General features: G+C 36.6%; 1 protein-coding gene across 2 annotated transcripts; it reads left to right on the top strand.

Moving 5' to 3' along the window:
- The first annotated feature begins 420 nt into the window (after positions 1–420).
- On the top strand, positions 421–19577 carry LOC106105583 (PR domain zinc finger protein 1). Of its 2 annotated transcripts, XM_013285979.1 has the most exons (9): positions 421–733; positions 13480–13549; positions 14468–14731; positions 15026–15142; positions 15389–15430; positions 15910–16058; positions 16185–16285; positions 16367–18595; positions 18822–19577. In XM_013285979.1, the coding sequence occupies exons 2-9, from the start codon at positions 13541–13543 to the stop codon at positions 19175–19177; spliced, it is 3267 nt and encodes a 1088-aa protein (XP_013141433.1). In that variant the 5' UTR covers positions 421–733; positions 13480–13540; the 3' UTR covers positions 19178–19577. The 2 variants fall into 2 exon arrangements, with proteins under 2 accessions (XP_013141433.1, XP_013141435.1); XM_013285981.1 differs by lacking the exon at positions 15389–15430 and having other exon boundaries at positions 422–733.
- Positions 19578–20908: the final 1331 nt, after the last annotated feature.

Consider the following 20908-nt stretch of genomic DNA (forward strand, 5'->3'; position numbering starts at 1 on the left):
TAGATCACCTTGCCTAGCTAGATAGAAATAGTAAAAAGTGTTTGTGAAGCGACAAGCTAGGCACAGATTATACTAGCCACACACGTCAGGTTTTTTATAACGTCTTTGACTCTTCCGTACATATCCTACAGGCAAAACCTTTAGTGTAGATGAAAAACTATACAGTAATGTGTATTATAACACTCGGTTATGCCTGGAAACTGATTCGATTAAATTGCTCGTGTTTACAGATTGAACCAGTGTGATGTGTTAATGCACTACCTAAGGTGTATAGCTTGCATAAGCGAAGCGAGGCGATGCGGCCGTGGCATTGGCGTTGGAGCCGGCGCTAGGCGTCCCGCTCTTGCGCAGCAGTTCGTTCACCCGCAGTGCGGAAGAGGTTGCGCGGGCGCGGGCCGCGGGCGAGCGCAGGCGCAGGAAGGACGTCGCCGACCGTGAACCGAGCTACATTTTATCAGTTATCCGGAGCCAACGGCACGCTACGCCGTCTCGATGCGCGCTCCGCCAACATGAACCTCTAGCTCGACAGTGTCTCACTGAAAGCAACATAGATCTCAAAAAAGACTTATTATTTTTAATATTTTTTTTTAATTTTAAATATTGTTTAAGTGACGGTTCTGTGAGGTGGTTAAGTTTAAGTGATTTAATTAAAAAACAATTTCTGTGGATTTTTCTCATCTGAATCTGGATTTATTTCGACGTGCAAATCACCTGGATTATTATGCTGTTTTCGGTAAGAATTTTAACGAGTTCAAAATGAATGTATTAAATTAATTTCTTGATCTACCTTCTAAAATGTACTTATAATGTTCTTCCAATAAAAAGACATCAACGCGTGACTGTCAAGACGTTGTTTCTGAATAAAAATGTAAACACTAAACATTGTTTACTAATACATATGACGTTAGTTGCTTTTTATAATGTATTCTAATATTAATAAAAATGTTTTGTAATAGATTGTGCCATAGAAATAATTTGACTATTAATTTTATTTTAGACTAACAAGGTATTTAGTAAAATTGTTTAAAAGTACGAAGATTGTAATTTTTAAAAGTTAATGGTTTAATACTTTAAAAACTAAAATAATTAAAATGATGTTGATATTGAGATGTTTAGTAGTAAGGTAGTAGTAGTAAGGTAAGTAGTAGTAAGGTAAAAATTGGGAAACCTATTATTTTATGTATAACTTTGATTATAAAAGCTCTACTATTAGCTGTATATAAAGTAATGTAAATAGAGTTCAATGACATTTACATATTATGCCTTTTTAGCACAAATAAGGAAACGATTCACAGATACTGTTAAGTTACAAAAATATTCTCTTCAAGCACATGTGTCTCTGGATAAAATACACCAATAAAAATTAACTTCTTTTACTTAAAATTATAATATGAAGCATTTTATCGCAACTGTCAAGAACCTGTCAAAGGTTTTTACTTTACCAAATCATATCTAGCTCACTCAGATGGTATAGTGTTTGGACGTTTTTTCGGGACTGTAATTACATAAAAAATGACGTCCTAGCGTGACGCACACATGCACATCACATACGCACACATGGCTTACTATTGTTGTTGTGAGCCGCGCGCTCTGCAAAAAGCAAATCTTGAACTTTTGGGAGTTCAATTTCAAGGCGAATATTTCGCACACGTGATCTACCCACAACGAGCTTACGTAACCCCACGCTCGTAATCACAGCCTGAATTGCATTAATAAGCAAATGCGCTTGCGCACTTAATAACGAATAATTTTATTCCTATAATGATTACGAATTTGCACTACGCCATTATATGAATTTTCATACGTTGGAATAACATTATCTCAATCTTATTGACACATTGTTTAATATGTTTTTGTAATAAAATAATGTCACAAATGATCTGTCAATAGCCTCTTTCAGTCTTCTGAAGTCACCTGCTATACTTAAAACTCTCAAAACAGGTTTATTTTCGTTTATGTTAAAAAAGTATTTACATGTAAAACACTCAAGCTATAGCTGCTGTACATAAAGACGTGAACTTGCATATATACGAGCGTCCACAAAAAAGATCGAAAGAATAACAAACAAAAGTGAACTCAATGCGAATCAGTAAAAGATGCAAATTAGCTTGTAAGCATGCCGGTGTTTCGGCAATGACACTGACTACGCCGATGATATAACAGCGGGCTGACAAACCCGTGAAAAGTCGGTCATTGAACCGCGGCGAGCTCGCGGCCACAGCTTTCGCTTATGCGATTCTTGTGTTTACACCGCTGACAATAAAGTTGAATTAGTCTTGACTTCTGTCTTACAAATTTATACAGTTAAGATTCGTTCTCGAATCTTTATGACGCAAGCATACATACATACATATTTTGCTTAAATGTCTTAAAATAATACTTCCTCGTAAGAATTTTCTTTCACCATAGATCTTATTACTTAAATGCAATTACCTCTACATGTTAGACAACATCTCAGTTAGTTAAATTAGGAGTAATTCATACCTATCTACCTATACAAACATTTTATTCGTTTTAAAACATATTAAACCAAGACTCTATAACAGGTTGTAGCTATAAGGGAAAAGAAAAACAAAAATGCGTGTCCACTCGCTTACATTATCACTTGCACTCGGAGTTACGTGGGAGAGACAGGAAGGTCCTTGATGGGTAGAAAGTAAATGCTCGGTAAACATCGGGCACGCGTGGTGCAAGGCGAGCGGGGTCTGAGTCGTGCGGGGCGGGGGGAGGTAGTGCGTGGAACCTGGAACCTGTCCGGACAACGGTACCTCGCGCCCGGGGCGACCACGCATCTATTATGTAATCACTATTTTCAAGCTTCAGTTGCTATGCCCTGGGGAAAATTAACTCGATATGATCTCCCTACACACTATGATGTGCCATTACTATTGGATTAAATACAATACAATAACTACTGAACACATTTTCATATGGATTGTTATGACGGTAATTGTTAAAGAGGAGTAACTAATTAAAACAATCAGACCGTGGGAGTCGACGGAGAAAAGCTTAAATACGTATTAAAATATGAATACGTACTCACTTTTGAGTCATAACTCTACATTGATATAACGATATCAAAGTTGCAAAACAATTTAATAAGCCTTACGAATCACGTACGTTCCGCGAAACTGTCATAATAGTAGACAATAAAGTGAACGGTTCTTTTATTTCTATTCTTATAGAGTGTGAATAATGATAGAGATATGGAACAAAATTCGCAGGAAGTGCAGCGCGGGCGAGCGTCATGAAGCTATCGATGTCATAGTGTTCCACATACATTTGATTCAGTGAATGTATTTATAGTTTGTATGCCGCACGCTTTCCGGTAGCTGAGGGCCTACCTAAAGGTCGTCGCACCATAATCTATTATACATCACTTTTTATTTCATGCATATTTTGTATGAACATTTGCGAATATTATTACATAAAATAATAAGTAATACTGAAGTATGATCTTATAGCAGAATACAATTATACGATGATCGGTATGTTTATTTATATTTTGTAAATTTTAATGTTAAAAACTTCTTTTACATATTCGTTAATCATTTCTGAATGATTCCCAATTGTTCTTATATTATCTTGCATTCTAATTACAAAACGTTTTTTTATTGGCAACTCCAGGCCGCCTTCTCGTTCCTCACATTTTAGTCAAAGAACTGGAGAGCGCGTGGGTACTTATTTCTTAACTAGTTTTCGCCCACGAATCCGTCCGCGTGGAATTAAAAAAAAAACAAAACCAAGTAGCCTATGTGTTCTTCCAGACTATCCTCTACGTATATGCCAAATTTCAGCGAAATCCGTCGAGCCGTTTACGCTACAAACTCTAACAAACATCCATCCATCCATCCATCTAAACTTTCACATTTATAATATTAATATGAAGTATGATTATTTTTAATAGTGTTCAAATAGTAATATATACAAAAACTTTAAATACCATAGTACACCGCATTCCAATCAAAGTTTATTCCGACGTACTGGGCTCAAATATCACCCCCACATCTTTTTTTATGACCGCCAGCTAACGGTAGCCCGCAGCCGCACTCACATCGCGCTGCACTCTAACGGTGAATATGTAACATTATACAATAGAACATACAGGAACTACCTGCTTCTTTTCATATAAACAGATTGTATGATCTAAGATACATATACTGTTGTAAAATGATGATTGAATTAAATAAGCCTAATTAACAATTTGAAATTATAGGTTCAAGTTACTTTCACTTTTGATAAAAATCTGTCTTGTTTAGTCAATTTGTTGCAAAATTCTAGAAAGTATTTTAGTGAAAAAAAACTCTCATGAAAGCAGGATATGTAGAGATCATGATTTTTTAGTTCATAATGAACAACATTTAAATTTTAAATGCTAAATCTAATTAAATTAAGGGAAGAGAAAAATGCATCGAGATGCGTTCTTAAAAAGTCAATAATAATCACCAATTTCAATAAGTCAATTGAATGTAGTTAAATAGTTTTTGTCTAATAAAATAAAGAAATGCTCAGAATCAATATCAGGAATTGGTACCACAGAACAATTTAATATTTTTCAAAACATATTTTAGACATGCGCAGGTTCAAAAAGGAATACAAAAGCTTTACAAGCGATCGATCATATCCCGTCCATTTGATTAAAAACTGCTCAAATGCATCTAACGGTACGCCATCTCAATACGATGTGGAGCCTCGCTCGCCTTTACCTGCGCTCTAACTAAACACTTGTTCCTTTCTTTTCACATTTTTTTGCCACGACAACCGTTTAATTTCATTGTCACTGTGGTTTTTATATAATGCAGCTGACTTTGTATGTTACTATATTTCCCATATTCTTAAGATGATTATAAAATAGGTAGAATAAAAAAAAACAATTAATATTAGAATTTATTAGTAATTCGGCCTAAATAATAACGTAGGTAGTTAATAAAATACAAACATGTCATTAAATAGAGCAAATTATTTACGAAGTCGAAACTAACAAAGGAAAGTAAACCGTGGTTCGTTCGATCGATGAAAGTAAAGGCCGGTGTAGACGGGCGAGAATTCCCGTTAGCCGGCCGGGGCCCGGGCTCACGGAATACTAAATGCTGACATACTGCGCGGCTTTTGACCCTAGCCACATTCTAGACTAGCACTTCACACCTCTGTGCACTCGATTTATCTACCTGCCCACGATCACTGGCTAATAACCTCTTATGGCGACTCACCCTTATCTCTTTAACTACATACCTTATTCAAATATGATAATTTGATCAAACATTCAGAATAATATTATCATAACTTTTCCTTAAAATTTAAATTGTTCAATGCCTATTAAAACAAGGAGTTGTATAATAGATAATTGTTTTACAATCGCATAAAAATTGTGTACACACCTTTATATTTCTAAAAAAATTTAGAAATTGTCCTAGGGTAACCATGCCATTTATTGCAGTAACATTATGTTGGAACTGCCATCAGCCTGGTGAATTCTAGTAACTGAGCAAAAAGGCAACTTTTTTATTCGTACTCATTATGTTTTGTTTAAATTATTGCTTGAACCTTTTGCGCATTTATTGTTATCTTGTTGTCTTTGTCGTTAAAAAGGTTTGAAGCTATACAAATTTAGTTTGAGCGAAAAAAAATACAATTTGCACAAATGGCGTTTTTTAGCGAGTCATTGTCTTCTGGGGTCCGCAATAAACGCCACGACCGTTGTTATTCAGCACACTGTAACGTTACTTGTAATTATTTAAACTGCGCAAAATATAAAACACGTTTCACGTAAACTTTTTTTATATTACATTAGAAGATTTGTTTATTAGTTAGAATTAGGAGAAATAGGAAAGAAATGTAGATTTGAGAGTGAATATGGAATGAATTTATCGGGACATTTTGTCGGGCAGCTGTAAAGTTTGGTACGGATATAGGCAGGCGAGGACAACGACCCTACGCAAAATTCGCTGCATTGGGCTAGGTCTAGTGCATGCGCGTATGTAGAGACGTCAACACGGAAGCATCCCGAGCGGGAGCGCATTATGAGCCGGCGGCCGGATAGAGCGGGAAAAAAGGCATGAATGAGTATTGAAGCCTACCCAAGAAGGGGGAAATAGAGTTTGCACTGCGGGCACTTGCACAGATATAGACAGGCCCTACGCCATACGTTGCACCCGCTCAGATCAATATTGGTTATACCACAGGACACATACTCACTTAGTATTTAAATGACAAATCTACCATCTCGCGTCTTTAACATATTAGGACTAACTGAACTTATGATGAAGATACAGAAAATCCACACAATTTAGCAGAAGAAAAAAAAATGTTTAAGTATTTTAATTGCTTGGTTAATAGTTGGGAAATATAAAAACGTTGTTATCAGGTTTAGTTCCAATAGAAATTTAAACTTACTAACTTATTTATGATTCTCAACTATTGTTAACACAAATAAACACTGTATGCCCTATTCTTTCGTATTTCATTTGAAGGTAAATCCTAAGATCAGATTATGAAAGAAGCTGTCTTATAAACTGATTGGAATTCCAACCTTTTACCGTACGATTATAAAACAAACACTATTGTCGTTGCCCCTTCACTTCATTATTGAACTTGATAAACATGATTTGAACAATACTTCATTATGTAATCAAGGAGATAGATAAGAACTTTTAATTTAAATTACTGCATTATGATATGTATTTATTATACCTTTTTTAAAATGTATCGGTCATTGCATTTCAGTCTAACTTCATTCAGTTTAAAAAAAAAATTACGTAAAACTCATAATAAAAACAAAAATCTGAAAAGCTTTCGTAAGCCTAAGGAAAATTGGTGAAGGTGTCATCGACCCGTGTGCCCAATACTAGCACAGCGAACGCATTTCCTCGCACACACGAGCGTGCGATTTATTCGCGGTGGTCGGCGCGAGCGAGCGAGAGAGGGCGCTGCGGCGGGCGGCGGGCGGCGAGCGGCTCCGGGCGGCAGGCCTAGCGCAGTGGGCCGCGGGGGGTGCAGTGGGACGGGGCCCGCCGCGGCCGTTCACCCCGGAAGATTCAGTGTTTTGATACCGCGCACAAGCCTCCGCCGACGTTGGAAAACTGCATTTTCTTTGATGCGCTTCGCTTTTCACGCTCTAATTGACCGCCAATTGGTTGTGATTTTTATATTTCAGTATTTTTAAGTTGACAGTACTTGTTCACAGGTTTTTATTAGAAATGTAATGGTAAATTTAGGTACATACTTCTATACTTATATCAATTAAAATCAAAATGTTGAATATAATTAAACGGAAATACTTTAAAAATTTCATTTGTAACTTCAATTTCTCTGATATAACGTTCTTTTTTTGCAATTGAAACAACACAGTGTTTATTATTAACATACGCAAAATTTTACTGCCTTAGACTACTAAGTCTAATGTACTAACAATATTTCATAAAACAGTTAACAGCTTAAATATTGCGATAGGTCGTCAGCTGCCAGAAAAGGGCAGACATTGGTATAGGTCGGGGTCCCCCCTAGCCCCTAAGCGAATACACAATCTAAATTGTTCTTTAACTGTCTGGCGATCCCCTTTACTAACATAATAAATACACTACACATAATACATTCTTAACCAGTTAAATTATAACGATTTATACATTAAAATGGCAAATCATAAATAAAATTATAGTTTCAAATTATTAGAAGTAAGTTAAACTACTCAAGGGCTATGCTTATTTGTAGTTCTCAAAACTGAGTTAAACTAAATCATCGTTAGAAAACCACGTATTATCTGTAAAAGTGGCGTGACAATATACAACAAACACCTATAAAAATACCTTAAGTAATTTACAAACGATATTGGTACGCGTTATCTAGAACTCAGGGAGTTTCTTTCGATGTGTAAACATAACATATGACCCCTCGACTATCAGGTCGAAAAGATAATAATAGTAATCGATTAACAAGAAAAGGCAACAAAAACCTCTTAAAATAAACTGAATATGTAGCACATTTTATTACTTGTATGACAAAATGTTAATAACATTGAAAGCGTCGGTATACGCATGGTAGCTGTCTAGTCCTTTATTTTACGTCCGAACAGTTTGAGGCTGTTAACAGATTACGGACTGTAAATAGTGAAATCAATATTGGATAATGGTAGATAATGGTAGGTAACAGGGTGTGGCGTGGCGCGCCTCCCGAGGAGGCAAAACGCAACACCCTTACCACGGACCCAAATATAAAACGTTAAGGTGACTTTTGAACCCATGTTGTTTGCATCCACCGCCATGAAGTGAGATCTAATAAGGAGCTGCGTGGGGGGTTAAGGATGATTCGAGAGTCGAAGGTAAGGGTGCGTGAAGGCTGTGTCGACGACCCGCGAGAGTGAAAGCGTGTTCCGGGGAGACGCCGCCGCCCGCCGCCCGCCGCCGCGTCGCACGCCCGCCCGCCCTCGCGGCTTTCGCTAACGTTCTCACGCTAGCGCCTAGCTCCTTGTTTTTAACTTTATTTTAATTACTCAACTTTCGATATAACAAAAAAATCAATATTATACATACATACATACTTTTGTGAAACATGCGACAAGAGCTAAGATTTTGGAAAATATTATTAATTGCTGCCATGACTATGCAATTAACAAATGATGGCAATACGAACAAAAAGGATCCCTGTAACGCAAAACCTACTTTATTGTCTGCCCATTGCTTTCGGAGCAACTGAAAAGTTATCAGGAAAGTTTGTAAGAACTCGTATTTCCCGCGACGAGACAGGCTATCGTCAATATAGTGTGGACTGGGATCGGGAGCACGGTCAGGGCGCTCGGCGGCCGCTCGCCACACTACGGAAGTAATGAACTTGAATGCATCGCCGAGTCGCGCCGCGACGCGCCGCCGCCGCCGTCCCGCTCGCGTCTAGCCGGTGCGCTCTAGGCGCGAGCGTGATGCACTCGCTGCACTCGCTGTCAAATTCGTCCGCATTCTCCATCACGGGCCGCTTTCGTCGTCGATGCGTTTATCGGAACGAGACGCGAATATGTGTGTCGATTGCATTCTCGTCGTCGTAAAAGTGCATCTAGGTCGGTCGGCGTAGCGGCGAGCGGTTAGTGCGAAGCGCTCCGCCGCTAGACGTGGGGCAGGTCGGAGCTGTGCAATGCGCTGCGCCCGGCCGCGGCACGCGCGCTAGCCCAGCCGGCGGCCGCGCGCCATGCGCCCGCTGCGCTCACCGAGCCCGCTGCCCTCAGCGCCAGCCGCCGGCACCATCATATGCCGCGCGACATCCGCCACAAACGTCGGTCAACAACCCTTGTTTGTTACCAATAACAAAACTAACATCTAACGTTACCATCGAGAATGCGCTAAAAGTTTTTGTAAGTATCACGAAGATTTTAAACTTCTCTGAAATTAAAGTTCGATTTTATTAAATGCGGAAGTTACATGTAAACAAAATATAAAAATTACCGGAAGACGATCTTCTTAACGATGAAATAAAAATACTTGTAGAGATGTACATAAATCTGTGATTTTGATTATCTGTACAATCATTTTAAATAGTAATTAAATTTAAGAGGTTCCTTTCTTCTCCGGTTTTTAAATATTGTAACGAGAATATTTACATTAATAGTGAAAGTTTATTAATAGAATAAATAAATATTTGAGGTAATGTTACTTTTTTTCCAATCACATGCTATTAGTTGATATCAACGTTCACGTATCAATTCCGCCTCAGCGGTAGGCAACATACGGTCTTTATCTAGCCGGTACTCTGTCTATTTGTAGTGGAAACATTGGCGTATTAAATTATTATTAGACTGCAAGGTTAGTTCCCGTTGCACACTTGCATGTGCAAAATTTCTTAGCAATATAATGGACAAATCGAATTACTCCATGTTTCTAAAGGTAAGATTTTATATCTGTTACAAAATTCGCTTTATTCTTATCTTGCATTTAAACCTCTGTTATATCCTCTATTTCACAGATCATATTTTTTAATAAACAACGATTTAAATTTTTGTGTAATTTACTTTGTACGATAGAATCCTTTTGAGTATTTTGAGTATTTGAGAGTTTTGAATATTTCAATTATGATTAAGATCCTTTTAAGCAATTTATTCAATTATTGTGAAATTATTCAGATTCTTAAATTTAATAGTGCTTTAGATTAAGTACATTTTTTCAGGCTTAATAAATTGCCAAATGCCATCAAAATAATAATGTTTTACCTATGTAAAATCCCCACAAACTGATTAATATAAATAAGCATAAGAAAAAGTAAATAAAAATTTATCAAAAACAACAAAAAAAAAATTATTCGTTTTCATCATACTAATGTTATAAATGCAAAAGTTTAGATGGATGGATGTTTGTTAGAGTTTGTAGAGATGATTGAACCTAATTGGATGAAATTTGGTATAGATGTAGAGGATACTCAGAAAGGACACATAGGCTACTCACTTTTGTGTTTTTTTATTTCCACGCGAAAGGAGTCGCGGGCGTAAGCTAGTTATTAATAACTCGTAAAAATATCATATGTTATAATCGTAAATGAATGAGTAAAAGAAATATAAATACACAATTGCAATAACCTTACATAATGTGTGAAAAAAAAGATCGCGTGTTGCCAAGTTAGCGCATCGGTATACGTCAGCGCAGCGCGGCGCATAGGGCAAGTTCACGATCACTCCAAGGCCTAACTTCCTGATGCGCGCGCGCTGTTATGCGAGTAATATCACGATACTTCGTTATCATTACGTTCTCTATTCACACGTTCAAACTGAATGACATTAGATACATTTATAAGATTTATATGATAAGACGACATTCAGTGAATAAATAGATCCTAATTAAAATTTAATTATGAATGAAACTTTAAATATTCGCGGCTTACGTGTCTGGTAGTTTTTTCTCTGTTTCCTGTTTAGATTAGCTATTGAAAGGCAAGCGTAGATAGATCTCTCCCTAAGATATATCTGCGAAAATAAATATTAACTACGTATTCTTGTCAATCTTGTAGGATATGCTTAAGAAAGTAGTGGTTTCAGATATGACGACTGATAGATATGTATGGAAGAACAGCACATATTGTGCCAACCCTCATGATGGATAAGGGCAAGTTGATGATGTATTCTTGTCAATAATAGACCGTACGGAGTAGAGATCCAGTGGTGTAACTATATTTTACGACTTATTAACAATCTACAAAATATTTTAACTTACTACCGCTGTTGATAGTTTACTTTTGCTTTTTAATGCCTTAATTGTGTTCCTTTAGTAATGCAATTAAACAAAAGAAAACTATATTTTTCTAATAAGATTTCAAAGAACGTTCCATGTTAAGATAGTTTGCTCGAGTCCCCATGCAGTAGAGGTCACAGAACAAGTCGCGTGCGCTGGTAATGTGACGCGTGTGTTATGTAACTTACCCGTGCCCGGTCACGTGACTCTCTGCCCTACAGATGCACTATTAATAATAACATAACAGATGAGACTGCTTCTAAACGAGATTATAACGCATTTGATATTGAGAGTTTAAAAGACGGATTTTATTGGAAAAATAAATTGACATGACTAGTAGATTTTAATAGAATAGTTAGTAAAAACAATATTTTATTTGAATAAAAATATAACAAAAGCGGCAACTTATAGTTATTTTAATAAAATAATCGTTAAATGTAACTTTTGAGCAATAAACATTAAAATGGTAATTCCTAAGCCCTTACTACATTTTCATTTTTTTATGAATTTCATGTGAAAAGTGTACAATTTTTTACAAAATGAATCTTTCTTTATAGGCACGTCTTCTATTATAAAATTAGACCAAGAAAGATTGTCAATTATTAATAAAAATTATAATTGCATATGTTTAGATAGTGAAATTGTTATTGAAAAATATAAAAGGTTGTGAGAAAGTGGAAAAGTTAGAATGTAAAGAATTATGTTTCCTTATATCTTAGTAAACTATCGTTTGATGTAAATTATACAGTTTTGTTGAGCAATTATGGTTTTATAACAATATTATGCATAATATACATGTTATCATATTTGCTATAGGCTGTGCAAACTCATCTTGCAACGCTACTGGCTATAAATAACGAACCGGGAAGTAAGTATATTGTTAACAATTATAAGTTAAATCTAATTATTTATTTAAAATTACTAAATTTCAATCTATAAACAACATAATATATCATGAGGAGTTTTAAAATAATTGGATATTAACGTAAATTTTACATTATAGGTAATATATTTAAAGATTTACTTTCTAATATTAATACTGTACTTGCATAAAATGTATTGTTTTTTTTAACATATGTTATTTGTTTAAGATTATAGGATAAAATAACTGTCAATTTTGTATTTTTCCAATATTGTTATAAGTAATTATTTTGTACGGAAATATAGAAATAAGGTTACCGTAGGCCAATGTTTATTTTCAGGTTTTCCGGTTACACGCTAACTGACTTAATCCGAAATTGTTATGAATCGTCAACAATAGTTAAGCTTGATTTAGGCTATAGGGTTTCGATCTACGGCTTTTTCCTATGAGAATGTAAATATTTGTGTTTCATGCCACTTTACACACGATTGCGTAAGGAACATTGTTGGTGTGTTAACGATACATTTTGTGCCTTGTTTACATGTTAAATTTGAAAGCGATTTATAGGAAAAATTCTTGTTGATTGTTCAATCGGTAGTAAAGATTTCGTTTTGTTTTACTTCTTAGGTACTTAATGTGGTTGCGACATTGGCATTACCAAGAATTTATATATATAAAAATAATAAATCTTACTATTACTTTACTAATATTATAAAAGTGAAAGTTTAGATGGATGGATGGATGGATGGATAGATGGATGGATGTTTGTTAGAGTTTATAGCCTAAACGGCTGAAGAGATCTTGATGAAATTTGTCATAGATGTAGAGGATAGTCTGGAAGAAGACATAGGCTACTTGCTTTTGTTTTTTTTTATTCCGCGCGAACGGAGTCGCGGGCTAAAGCTAGTTTAATATATTACTAAGATTTATTTTAACAACAATTATTCTCAATTGGATTGTTAACGAATTCTGTTTTTGTTCATGTTTTATTTTTAATATGATTTCTATGAAGGTTTACTCTTTGCCCATGACGAACACTGAATACTGGTAGGGTGGCCATCTTGTGAAACTGAAGCCTACATGTATTTGATAATTGGTTGTTGTTTTAAATTAATTTGTAATATGATCTTATTATTGTTTTTGTGTTTAAATATTTTTTTAGTATTAAGAATTTTTCATCGTACCTAGTGTCTTTTAATTTATTATTTATATTTTAACATATATCTTTAGAATTTTGTAACTGAGACTTTCCGTGTTCAACGTGCCAATTTGGCAAATATTCAATGCTTTACTTTAGAACATTTAAATCAATTTACAAACGCAGTTTTAAACTATGTACCTTCTTACATAACAATCGAACCTCATTCTAATACTACCTTTAATTTTAAAAATGTTAATAAAAAAATTGTTTCTTTTCAGGTACACATAATTATAATAAACAAAAAGAAAATCCTGAAATAAGGAGTTATTTACCTTCAAAATGAGACTGGTAAGGATTAAACTTATACGTATGACAACATTAATAAAAAAAAATTGAAAATTTCTTCAATTTTTAAACTATTCAAGGAAATAAAACATACCAGGAATATATTAAAATTTTGCGGAAAATATAAATAGGCATACAGGGCAGTCGGTGCGCACTGGAAAGTGCGCACTTATTACAAAACTGGGTCAGTAGTGGCACCGCCCATTTATCGAACAGCACTCTTCCACTTTTATTTAGCCAAAGTAAACTCTTCGCCCCAAACATTACGACTCACACTCCATTGTTACTTTAAGAGTGCAGATGGAAAAGGGTTAAATGCAGTTCGTTTGCATATTTTCGGGAATCCAAATTTATTCGTTGCCTGACCTATTATTTTACATAAAAGTACTTCGAATTGACCTTTTTGTTTTAACCTACGTTAAAGACGACCCGCGAGATAATATCAAAAAAAATTAAAACAAATTTCGTGCCACTACTTTCCATTTCAACGTAACGTACCGTGCAGGGTTCTAGCTAGATCGGCCAAGTTAATATGTAGATGTAAACAAAACCTCAGTCTGATCGAGAGACCATCAACGGCAATATAACTAATATGTTCTCGATCGTTACAACACGGAAATGACAAACAATGTTGTACCCCGAACTAAATCAACAATAGATCTCGAAGAACATGCCAATTTCCCTTCACTACACTTACTTGTGATTAGTTTGAAATGTATACAATTAGATAAGGTAATTCAAAAGTTTTACATGAATGAGTCAAATTTAAAAAATTAGGCAAAAATCGTCGTAACTATAAAGTATTAAGAACGATTGTTGAAAATGTTCTTCTCGTCTAATATTATTTCCATAATAACGTATGTACACGTTGTCAGTTCCCTACTTTAGTATTGTTTTATAAAATTTGATTGTCGTTTACAGTCAACAAGCGAAGATGTTCCGAGCACGACTGTGGTCGGCCGCACGGGTAGCCCCGGCAGCACAAATGCTGCATCGGCGGCAGCAGTGGTCGGAACCGGCGCTTACGATGTGACGAGGATGAGGGAGGAGGAGTTTGAGCGGCTCACTGTATACATAGTGCCTGACGTGCCGTGTGAGAGAGGGACGCCCAACAGAGCAGAGAAAACCTTACCCAGAAGCCTCGCATTAAGACCCTCCGTAGTGCTATCAACGCCTAATACACCGGTAAGAATTGGGTTTTTTTACTCTGATCTGTCAAAGCTAAAGCGCCTAACCGCTAGCAGTAAAATTTCCAAATTATATGAACACTAAATTCCAATAGGAAATTGTTTATGGAAAGAATTTGATCTATGGTATGTTCACAATTCACATGAAACGCCGTAGGTAATGTTACTAAACATTTAGTAAATCAACTTCTGGTTTTTCTTTAGCGGGTGTTAGCTTGTTTTCTAGCACAGAGAATTTACATTTTGTTTTAATTTGATTAAACCAATATAATTGAAATCAAAATTATTACAGACTGAAGGAGTATGGAGTACGGGCGTTATTCCCCGCGGCACTCGCTTCGGCCCGTTTGAAGGCACAAGAACGCCTAACAAACCCAACGACAAAGTTTCCTGGCGGTACTATTGGAGGGTAAGTTATATCATAATACAATCAGTATTAACCGCAATTATTTATACTCCGCTTATTTAAATATTCTATCCCCTATTCAAACAGGGTTAAGGCTTCTCGATGTAAATAGTTTGAAATTTCCTATCCGCTGGTATTAGCTTACTTTGCTAAAAGCAAAATACGAAAAACTTCATCGTGTAAATGCTTCTATATAAAAATGCACATCTCTCTTCTCTAACTAACCTATTCCTCTCTATGTTGGGCCAGGTACAGGAAACTGTCAGACATCATACTTATGGAAATATTAAGGTGAGAATAGGCTTTAGAACTTTTTATATGGTGGTGGGTTTTTCCAATGAAAAGCAAAAATATACCAATGTATAAACGCATGCATACCTTCTAAAATTAATTTTAAATTATAAAATGTTTGAGATGCAACAACTAAATAAACGTTACAATACAAACATATGTTATCTTCCGCGTCTAAACGACACGCGACTTGCATCTAGTCCTTGACTCCCGATCGCAAGTAGTCGCTATCAGTTTCACGCGCGATGCAAATACCATACACGTGCCACGTGCTATATTGCCTTAGACAACAGCTTCACACTACATTTAGTACATCACAGCTATAAAACAAGCTCTAAAACTTCAGTATTCAGCAGATTCAGCTCATCTAATTTGGACTTTTACACAATCTAAAAATTCAAAGTCTCTACTTTTTTTCATGAGCAGATTTTAAAATTTAAAACATATTTTTTGTAACAAAATATTTTTTTTTCTTACAGATATTTAAAGATAGTGATTACTATTACCTGGACGGATCGGACACGAGTGTTGCGAACTGGATGCGTTACGTGGCCTCTGCCTACTCCCTCTCTGTTATGAACCTCGTGGCTTGCCAGCATCAAGAGCACATATACTTCTATACAATCAGGTAACACAAACACGGAACTATTGTTATATCATTCACTTTATAGTCAAGTGTTACTTTATTTGCACATTTCCGCAAGTCACTTATCACTAACATTTTTCACTTACACTTTTGTTATTTTATTTACAGAGATATTATGCCAAATGAAGAATTAATGGTTTGGTACTGCAAAGACTTTGCGACAAGGCTAGGATATGATATCGATCCTGAAAGAGCAACTTACTCAATTTGTAAGCACCTTTTTGTTATTAAAATTCTTAACGTAAGTTTGGAAGGAATTATAATTACTATAAGACTATTTTATTTCACAGGTAAAGAGGAAACTATCAAAAAAGCATATGGCATACCCCCGGCTCCAGTTCATCCGGAGATTGCATTTAACCACATGAAGTACGTGCTCGGCTTAACGAACCCTAAAGAACTTCTAGAAGCTGATATTCCCACCCGAAGAATAAAACGTGAATCTATTGAAAAGGCACACATCGACAATTATACACCACGTGAAGATCCTCGAATAACAAATAAGAACGAAAGGACAATTATAAGAACCGATGTATCGGGTAACATTATGCATCACAAATCAATAAGTGATAACCAAATGGCCAGTGAACATAGAACGTTATCGCCGAATGGTCTTATGCAGCCTCCGTCACCAGTCAAAATGCACCATAGAGACAATCAGACTTTAATCATTCATCAACACAAAGAAAGTACATCGCATGTAGTAATACATCAACTTGATAATCCTAGATTACATGGCAACAGGTCACCAGGTCAAAACATACATATGAGAGATATGCGAGGACCTTCTCCGATGTTACAACATCACCAGGACAAACTAGGAAGTAAGTCACCCGGCTTAACTCACTGCAGCGCTCAACACTATGAACATCAACTGACGCCAAATGACGGTTCAGTAAGATCAGATGAAGGCTACCACAGCAATGGTTATCATGACGAATTTACACCACCCGAGGATTCCAGCGATTCAGACGTAGATTCCAACTATGTTCTTGATTGCTCGAATAAAACAAATGAACCAAAAGAAACTGTCATAGTGCAAAAAATGGATCAAGATATGCACCGAAATGAATACAGAAAAGTTAAAATAAAAATGCCAAGAGCATACCAATACCAGCATCACAAAGACATGGACTGCGACAGTGAGAAAGAACTGATTATTGCGGAAGACGTGGCTAACATCTCGCCACAAAACTTATCTCCGCCGAGGCGTGACCCAGCCACTTCTACTGTAATAGTCTTAGAATCGTCACAAAACACAGTTGTTCCTATCAATAAGCCTTATTATGAAGACGGTACAATATCTCCAACACCACAACCGGCCTTCATGAGATACTCTCCGCCTGATACACGGATATTAGAAACCATTTTAACTGGAAGTAGAATGGATACAAATAACAATGATCCCAATCGCCGTCAACCTAACGCGACGCCACCACCATCGTCTCCTACTGAAATGGCATATTCATACAAAAAGAGTCAAAGGTACGGAAACGCCTGCAGCCCAGATTCTAGTTCCAATTTAACACCCTTGCCATCACTGCTGCCTTTACCACAACAATTACCGGCGCCCAACGCTACCTCCGTCTACTCATCATCGCCGCCGCACGCTATCCCACATACGACAGAAATTAGAGAAATACGAGAAATACGCGAAATAAGAGAGACAAGATATGAAAGCCACTACCCAAATTACTCATACAGCTTATACTCACCACCCAATTCTACTATTATCACGCAACTTGGATCACCGCCTAGCACTTATTCACCGACCGTGTCATCCACTCACCAATATGAAAGGTCACAAAGCGCTCAAAGCAACCATCACTATCCTTCGTCGACTAGCGTTATCACACTTAAAAACTGCTCACAGTTGAGTTTAATACAAAACTCAAACGTCAATGGTCAACTGGTACCACAACACGGTAGCATGAGTCCAGATGGCACTTGCAGCCTTATGGTCGCCCCGATGAGTCCAAACTCACAGTCCTCTCGCGGATACAGAAGTCTTCCTTATCCATTAAAGAAAAAAGACGGAAAAATGCATTACGAATGTAACGTTTGTTGTAAAACATTCGGTCAACTCTCGAATTTGAAAGTGCATTTGAGGACACACTCCGGAGAACGGCCTTTCAAATGTAACGTGTGCAATAAGTCCTTCACGCAGCTTGCGCACTTACAGAAACACCATCTCGTGCACACTGGAGAAAAACCTCACCAGTGTGACATTTGCAAGAAGAGATTTTCATCCACTTCAAATCTGAAGACACATTTAAGACTGCACTCAGGCCAAAAACCATACGCCTGTGATCTGTGTATGCAAAAGTTCACTCAATTCGTCCATTTGAAACTCCATAAGCGACTGCACACGAATGACAGACCTTATGTGTGCCAGGGGTGCGACAAGAAGTATATAAGTGCATCCGGACTAAGAACACATTGGAAAACCACTAGCTGTAAACCTAATAACATCGAAGAAGTTTTAGCAATCACCAATGCTGCGAACACTGAATGCATGGGTATGTATTACGAGTACTTCATTTAGTTCACTTGCATTTTTTTTCTGAATTTAAAAAATATTATTTTTATATTAATACACAAATCGTAGTATTGAGAGTGAATATTACCGAGCGGAGTGTCGAGAGCGACTGCAGCGCGCTGCACTTTCTCTTCGTAGGTGAACCGCAACTTTCACTTGCGCTCTCGCTAAACGCGACCGATTTCATTTTCGCGTGCACTTTGCAGGTTCTATGGACAAAGACTGCCACGATAGAGAGGGGCACGAAGCGTATGAAGTGCATTCGGCGTCGCAGGCGGGTCTCTCAGGAGTGGGTGCGCGACTGCTGGCCGGCGAGGGCGTGCTAGGTGGGCACGCGCACTCCACCACGCCGCACCTCGCGCCGGGCCCGCTGTCGCCGCCGCACACGCAGCACTCGCAGCACTCGCAACACGCCCAGCACTCGCAACATGCCCAACCATACCGTAAGATGCATGGGCAGGCGCAAGAGCACGATCCGGCACCGCAGCATTATTCCTCGACGGGCGAGACGCGCCCCAGCGTCATAGAGTCGAGCCAGCCACTCATCATTGAGTGCACTTGAGCGCAACTCCGGCCCTATCGGACGTGAGATTACCCGCCGCAACATGTGATTCCAGTCTTGTGATCCAACGAAAGTATTTTTTTAAATAGACAATCGTGCGAGTGACATTCGACTCGTCTCATTCAGTGGCTATGAGATTATGATATGAACTTTAATTTGTACATTTTTGTAAACTATAGATATAAGTAGTCGCGACGTCATTAAGTACTAAGTACTTACCTTAACTTCTTATTACATAAGTATTTCCTTAGGCTTTGAAGTACTTAAGTTAGGTTTTCGCTGCCTTTACGTTAATGCTCAATTTTTATGTCTTAGTAGAGTTCTATTGTATATAAAATTTATTTCTCATCGTATTATTTAATTTAAATATATATTTTGTATATAATAACCGAAGTTTGCATGTAAATATGTTTTTATATCTGCCCGTTGACTCGGAAATAATTTTGATAAATGTTACTCTTATTTAACTTTATCTATTAATGATTTGTTTGTTGATGTTTTTGCCATCTTCAATATTTTTATCTCACCAAAGAAAGTGTTAACAACTCTCCATTATAATTGGCGTTTTTTAATATTTTGAACGCCCATGTTTTCGAAGATATTTTTTAGGCTTAGATATTTTGGAATCAACAAACAAACGAAACTACTCAATCTCAAATTAGCATTAGGTGCCAAAAGCGCGTTTGTATGTGTTAAAATTTTTTTAGGTTATTTAATGAGGAAAGAATTCATGTAGTATTTTTTAAATGATCGTTCCTATATAATGATTGGAGATGGATAGTGGAGAGTGAGCGCGTGTATGCTTCAGTTTAATTCTAATGTTATTTAGAATAGAATGGACAAATCGTGTACATTATCCCTACGCTAGAACAAATGGTGCTTCACGTGGTAGAGTAGTATCGCGCGCCCTCGCGTCCGCGTCGGCCGGTTTGCTACACGTTGGTAATGTTAATACACCGACTTTACTAGTTACTATATTATAAACCAAGTCTCAAGTAATTACGGTTCTCCTACTCGAAAAGGCTGAGATAAAATATGTAATGAAACGATTGGCGAATATTATTGTAGGCAACGCTCTGCATGGCGCATAGGTCCGTGACGTCACATAAACGAAGTTAATAACCTATGTGCGATGTAGATATAATAGCTTTTTCTATATTTCTATTGTACGAATAAGATTTTTACACGCAATTAATTATAAATTTACTGTATATTTTATACCTACTATTTACCGACAGAGACAATTTTTGTATCTAATTAAAGCGCAATGTTCTCATTTCAATTATTATGTATGTGCATGTAAAATATATTGAAAATATAATAAATGTGCGCAGGTTGTATAAAATTGATCACATTGTAATAATTAACTAACGGCAGACAACTGAAACGAAACTTAAACATTCGCTTCGTAAGCACAGCTAACTAGACAGATGTCAAAATTTCAATATTATTAGGAGTTTATATGTGGCCTTATCATTTAAAAGCTGTTACGTTTTTAAATGTCGTTTCAGTATCCTGCCGTAAGTGTACTTTATCTGAGTAACATTAACTTGGCTGTCATTTTAATTTTTTACTATAATGAAAATCTTAAAAATTAGTTTCATAATTTTCATTTAGTTTTATTAAAAAGGTTGCTTAAAAAAGGTTTTGTGTGGCTTTAAATTAGTTTCTGTTTATATTTTATTTAAACTAAATTTAATATGAACATTTTATTGCACAAACATTAAATGT

Source organism: Papilio polytes, unplaced genomic scaffold, assembly GCF_000836215.1.
Source record: "Papilio polytes unplaced genomic scaffold, Ppol_1.0 DF822845.1, whole genome shotgun sequence".
Lineage (NCBI taxonomy): Eukaryota > Metazoa > Arthropoda > Insecta > Lepidoptera > Papilionidae > Papilio > Papilio polytes.

Bases quoted from the DNA above. Each gene is read 5' to 3' on its own strand.
- LOC106105583 (XM_013285979.1), top strand. The intron at 15,143-15,388 runs GTAAGTTATATC...ATGTTGGGCCAG, and splicing joins CCTGGCGGTACTATTGGAGG to GTACAGGAAACTGTCAGACA. The intron at 15,431-15,909 runs GTGAGAATAGGC...TTTTTCTTACAG, and splicing joins ATACTTATGGAAATATTAAG to ATATTTAAAGATAGTGATTA.